General features: G+C 39.6%; 1 protein-coding gene across 1 annotated transcript; it reads right to left on the bottom strand.

Annotated features, from left to right (window-relative positions):
* Window positions 1-982: 982 nt before the first annotated feature.
* LOC121771653 (serine/threonine-protein phosphatase 7 long form homolog) lies at window positions 983-3,202 on the bottom strand. The gene is made up of 4 exons (XM_042168486.1): window positions 2,842-3,202; window positions 1,426-2,281; window positions 1,259-1,346; window positions 983-1,180 (listed from the first exon to the last, which is right to left on the bottom strand). Exons 2-4 carry the CDS (start codon window positions 2,082-2,084, stop codon window positions 998-1,000), a joined length of 930 nt encoding a protein of 309 aa, XP_042024420.1. The 5' UTR covers window positions 2,085-2,281; window positions 2,842-3,202; the 3' UTR covers window positions 983-997.
* Window positions 3,203-5,388: the final 2,186 nt, after the last annotated feature.

Raw genomic sequence — 5,388 nt, forward strand, 5'->3', positions numbered from 1 at the left:
GTTACATGATGAAAGATTAAGCAACGGTATGAACAAGGTTTTCAAGTACGTATTTTGGGCTTTTGGTCCAGCTATCGCGGATATTGAAAATAGATTTCATGTGAAAGTTAGTTACATTGGTTTATGGAACGTATTAGAATTCACGTAGCCAAGCATGAAATATGTGTAATATCTGATAGGCATGTGGGAATCATAGATGCAATGAATTCTCCCATATGGAAAGAAGAACCCAATGTGGGGCATCACAGATTTTGCTTGGTACATGTTAGAAAAAATGTTTTGCAGAATCACAAAGGCATCATGGTAAAAAAAATTGTTTGGAAAATTGGTATTGCTACAAAGAAACGCAAGTTTAAGATCAGACGTCGTTTACTTCGAACCATCAACAACGAGGCTGTGCAGTACCTTGATGCCGTGGAGTTAGAAAAATGGAGTTTGGCGTATGACAAACACAAAAGATGGGGTGAGATGACCACTAATATGGTTGAATCTTACAACAATGTGTTGAGAGGCGCAAGACAACTCCCAATTAAAGCTTGCATTGATCTGATATTTTGGAGGACAATAGAATGGTTTAATGAGCGGTCAATTGCATCAACACAGTGTGCCACACCACTTACCCCGTGGGCCCATGCAAAGGTGTGCAAAAATGATGTAAAAGGTCAATTACATAATGTGAGAGTCCCAAACACAATTGCAGGGCTTTACGTGGTTCGAACAAAGCGTCGAATTGGTGGAAAGGGAGGTAATAAGTGGAAGGTAAAGTACTTGGAGTCGAACTGCAAATGTCAAAAGTGGCAGATGTGGAGGCTTCCATGTTCACATGCAGCGGCAGTTGCGCGGTTTAGAAACGAGCCCATGCTGTCGCTTGTTGATAACGTATACCGCACAAGTGTTTGGGTACACCAGTATTCTACGGTGTTCAATCCAATCAGACACCAAGATTATTGGGTTGTGCCTGAATGGACTTTGCAATGTTCACGAGCCCAGTTAATGCCTAAAAGTCGAGGTCGACAATCGGGATATAAGGTTGGACAATCCCAAATTGTCGCAACACCCGCTGTGGCATGTGTGGCTCAACCATATTCCAGCAGATTAGTGTTGTCATCGACGTCCATATAGGACGACCGGCAACACAAACATCCGGCAGATTTCGCGATTCATACGGCCTCCAAATAAACTAGATATGAAACTTATTTAGTCAAAACAAGTTCAATCAAAACAACACACTAGCAACAATTTAGTTTACGTAAATTACCTGATTGGCATGCATTGTTGAGAACTGATCTCTGAAAGTTTCAATGCAATGCCCCGGTGCTTTTACATAAGAGGCCCGACCAGTCCATCTACAAAATTAAATTATGAGCGAACAACACAAAAATCAATAAAAATTATGCTTAAAAGAGTAATTAGTGGACAACTTACGCGACTGCACATGGTAAGTAGTCTACGGGCGCGGGGTTCAGCATCTGCGGTCTAATAATTGGGATTCTTTCCCAAGCCCACAGCTGTAACAATGTAAGAGCTCCCCCGACATCGGTCCTCTTACCAAGTGCAGCTTCACATAGATTGTGGTACAAGCAGGCAAGAGTCGCACCTCCCCAGCTATAGCTAGCACATTGTTCTATATCCATGAAAAACTGAAGGTAGAAGAAGGGAATTTTATTACCGGTAGCGTTCGGGATCAGTAGACCACCCAGTAACAGCAGACAATACACACGAGCACGTTGATTGTACATGTATTGCTCGTGGTCATCACTCAACTCAATCCGCAGTTGATTTGATAAGCTTGTCTGCTTCCAGTTCAATTCTTTTAGATCAACTGCATCTGGAATAAAGCCAAGAAAATCCAAACAAACATCCTTCCAATAGTTGACATCCTTAGTGGGGATGTAACCCGTCAGAGGCTCACCGTCAGTTTTGAGGCCCCATAAGACCTCCACGTCCTCTAAGCTCACAGTCGCTTCACCGACTGGAAAGTGAAACGTGTGAGTCTCTGGCCTCCAACGTTCAATCAAAGCGGTGATAAGATGGTGGTCAATGTCTTTCGGTTGACCACACCTCAACATCCCGCCGAACCCCATCTCATCTATAACCGCCAAAACACGAGGATTTATGGGAACATCCCATATGATTCCTTCGTATCTTCTACACCGTACGTCTTCCGATGGCACTCCTGCCCATATGTTATTAGAGACGTGTTGTCTCTGCAGATATAATACGGAGGGGTCCTCAGGACCACATAAGAGCCGACGAAGTTGAAGAAGATGCCATAAATCACCTACACAACATTCATATTCCAAATTAAACAACAAACAAACCTAAACAAATTCAATAATTACAAACAATTTAATACAATATCACAAAATGGAACACCTATATCAAACAATTCACAATACACAACTTCAACATCATAACACAATTCACCTACACATCATAACACAATTCACCTACACAAAAGTAACAGTTCAAATAAACAATATACATCAATTTTCCACCAATTCAACTTACCCAATTTTAGTTTAACCAACCTAACAATTTCAATTTCAACCTAACAATGTACACAAAATTAACATTTCAAACTAAAAAAAGACATTAACCAAAACCCACATAAACCAAATCAATTTGCCCAATTTTTAAGCTATCAAACCCTACGATTTTGGTTTATAATCAAATTTATACACAAATTCACTTAACCCAAACAATCCAACATAATAATCAACACTACCGTCATACAAATAATCCATATGCACAATATTTCAACTCAAATCGCAACACATTACAAACCCTAGCTAAGTATCCAACAATTACTCTAATAATGTAAAAGATAAGCATACTAACCGAATAAATTGGACGAATTTGGGGAAAACTAGCACCGATTGATGAATGGAGGGCGAAATCACAAAGACACGGACGAATTTGCGAAGGATTTGGCCGCTGCTAGAGAAAATCGCGAAGTGGGTATGTGAGGTTAATTTTTCGCGACTGTCTGCTGCTATTATATGCTTCTGAACAAAGACGCCAATGGTGTTGGCGTCTTTTAGTAAAGACGCCGATCAGGTTGGCGTTTTTAACGTCAAACACGCCAATGAACTTGGCGTTTTATTTAGTAAAGACGCCATCACGATTGGCGTGTTCAAATTTAAGTATTTTGGTTAAAAATACGAGCAGAATACGGTGCCATTGTAAAACGCCAACTATGTTGGCGTTTTACAGTATAGACACGCCAATCTCAATGGCGTTTTTACTTATAAACACGCCAACTTCATCGGCGTTTTCCCATAAATGGAATTGATAACAAAATGGGTACATTTGCGTTATTTTAAAGGCCAAGTGGCCTATATACGCGATTTCCTCGATAGAGTGTTGCGTTGGGGAAGAAGCGACAGAAAGGAGTATTTTTGTTGGACTCTTGAGTTGAGCCAATCTAATTGATAAGTTGGGCTTAGAAAATTAAATGAGAGAGGAAGGATGATTTTATTTGAGGAATTTATATTGGGCCGGAAATGGTGTATGCTTGGGCTGAGAAGATTTGACAGTTGGGCTGCTTCCGTATAATTTATTTGGGCCGAGTTCTTAGAAAATGAGAAGGGTAGTTGGGCAGAGAATTATTTGTTGGGCTGAAATAATTGATCCTTAGGCCAAAATAAACCAAAAAAAGGGATAAGATTAGCTGGGCCGGGCCGGATGGAATTAATTTACGAGGGAGCTTAGGCTGAAATTAATTGGTTTTGAGCCGGAATTCTAATTAAGTTCTTGGGCCGTGATTAATTAGGGCATGCATTCTAATTCTAATTAAAGTTTAAGAATTTTCTTAAGTCTTGTTAGTAAGTGGTGTTTTTTTTTAAAAAAAGTTATCTCCGCGAGTTAAGGGTGGAGTCAGGAGAATTCAAGTTAAGGAGTTTTAAGCGAACGAGGTGAGCTTTCTGTTTACTATAAAGTTTTTGCGAAAAGTATTTTAGTGAGCTTTCCTATTTATTATGAGATGTTACGTGGACTTTCTACTTAGATTACAGTTTTTATGAAAAGTATGATTTTGGGCTTTATGTTTAAAGTGTAGATTTTATGAGAAGTGTTTTTATGTGCTTTCTAATTAAGATATGATGTTAAGTGCGAACTTGCTATTTAATGTGAAGTATTATGATAAGTGCTATTTGTTTTGTGTTATTATATGATGTTATGCGCTGCTTTACGAGTGCTTATGAAGTGTAGCCTTCGTTGATATTTGAGTTCTGCTTTGACCGATAGAAAAATGAGTTTATGTTTCAAGAGTGTTCTATGAGGAAATGGAAGTATTGAAAGTTTTGAGTCGGTTTTGATCGATAGAAGTGAGTTTTGTTAAAAGTATGTTTACGAGGAAAATGAAGTTTCGGAAGTTTTGAGTTCGGCTTTGACCGATAGAAATGAGTTTCGATCCAAATACGTTTACGAGAAAAGAAAAGGGAAGTTTTGAAGGTTATATGTGCGGCTTTTGATGAAAGAAAGCTGAGTTATGTAAAATAAACGGTTTTATAAAAAAAATAAAGTTGCAAAGGTTATGCCAAGCCATGTTTTGTTTTGAACAATGCCTATCTGATTGACTAGCAAGGCGATGTCCCTACTAGACCATGAGTTTCAGTTTTGTGAATTCGGGTTTGTAAGTGGGATGAGCCCATACATTCCGTTTCACCAGGAGTTAGTAAATTCGGGTTTGTAAGTGGGATGAGCCCATACATTCCGTTTCACCAGGTGTTAGTGAATTCGGGTTTGTAAGTGGGATAAGCCCATACATTCCGGTTCACCAGGAGTTTCGTGAATTCTGTTCACTAGGTGGTTAGTGGGCTTCTGTTCCCCAGGAGTTAGTCAGATACGACATATGTTCTAGGAAAATAGATCGACAGATCGCTTTTTAAAAAGGAAAAAGGAAAATGTTTTAGTGTTCTCGGACCTTTTCCTAAAACCCCGAGTTCACTCAAAGGGTGGCTTGACAAAACTAGTTTTTCAGTAAAATATATTTCGGCACGTGTCCACTGAGTACACCAAGTACTCAGCCCTGCATATGTTTTAAAAATGTGCAGGTTGAGCAGTGATGACGGCGGGCGGTGTTGAGCATAGACGATGAAGATCCTTCAATAGAATAGTACTCGGATGCGACGTGTCTCCATACACGACGTTATCTGCTCTTGACTCTTCCGCTGCAAAGTAAAAGTCGAGTTTTCAATCTTTGTATCATGCACTCTGATATAGATAAATTCGAGTTATTTCAGTTCATGTTTAGTTGTGCCACAGTTTTCCCCTTTCTTCCCCGCTTCTTTCGTCCTCCCCTGGTCGCTATCAACCGGGCTTTCTATCCTTAGAAAGTGCGGTCGTGACAGCAACACTTCAAGAAAATTAAAAATTTTAACTTAA

The sequence above is a fragment of the Salvia splendens genome, chromosome 16 (genome assembly GCF_004379255.2).
Source record: "Salvia splendens isolate huo1 chromosome 16, SspV2, whole genome shotgun sequence".
Lineage (NCBI taxonomy): Eukaryota > Viridiplantae > Streptophyta > Magnoliopsida > Lamiales > Lamiaceae > Salvia > Salvia splendens.

Excerpts from the sequence above, each read along its gene's own strand:
- LOC121771653 (XM_042168486.1), bottom strand. The coding sequence starts at position 2,084 with ATGGGGTTCGGCGGGATGTTGAGGTGTGGTCAACCGAAAGACATTGAC. Across the intron at positions 1,347-1,425 it reads TACTTACCATGTGCAGTCGC|ATGGACTGGTCGGGCCTCTT; the intron begins GTAAGTTGTCCA and ends TTAATTTTGTAG. Across the intron at positions 1,181-1,258 it reads CAACAATGCATGCCAATCAG|TTTATTTGGAGGCCGTATGA; the intron begins GTAATTTACGTA and ends TTTCATATCTAG.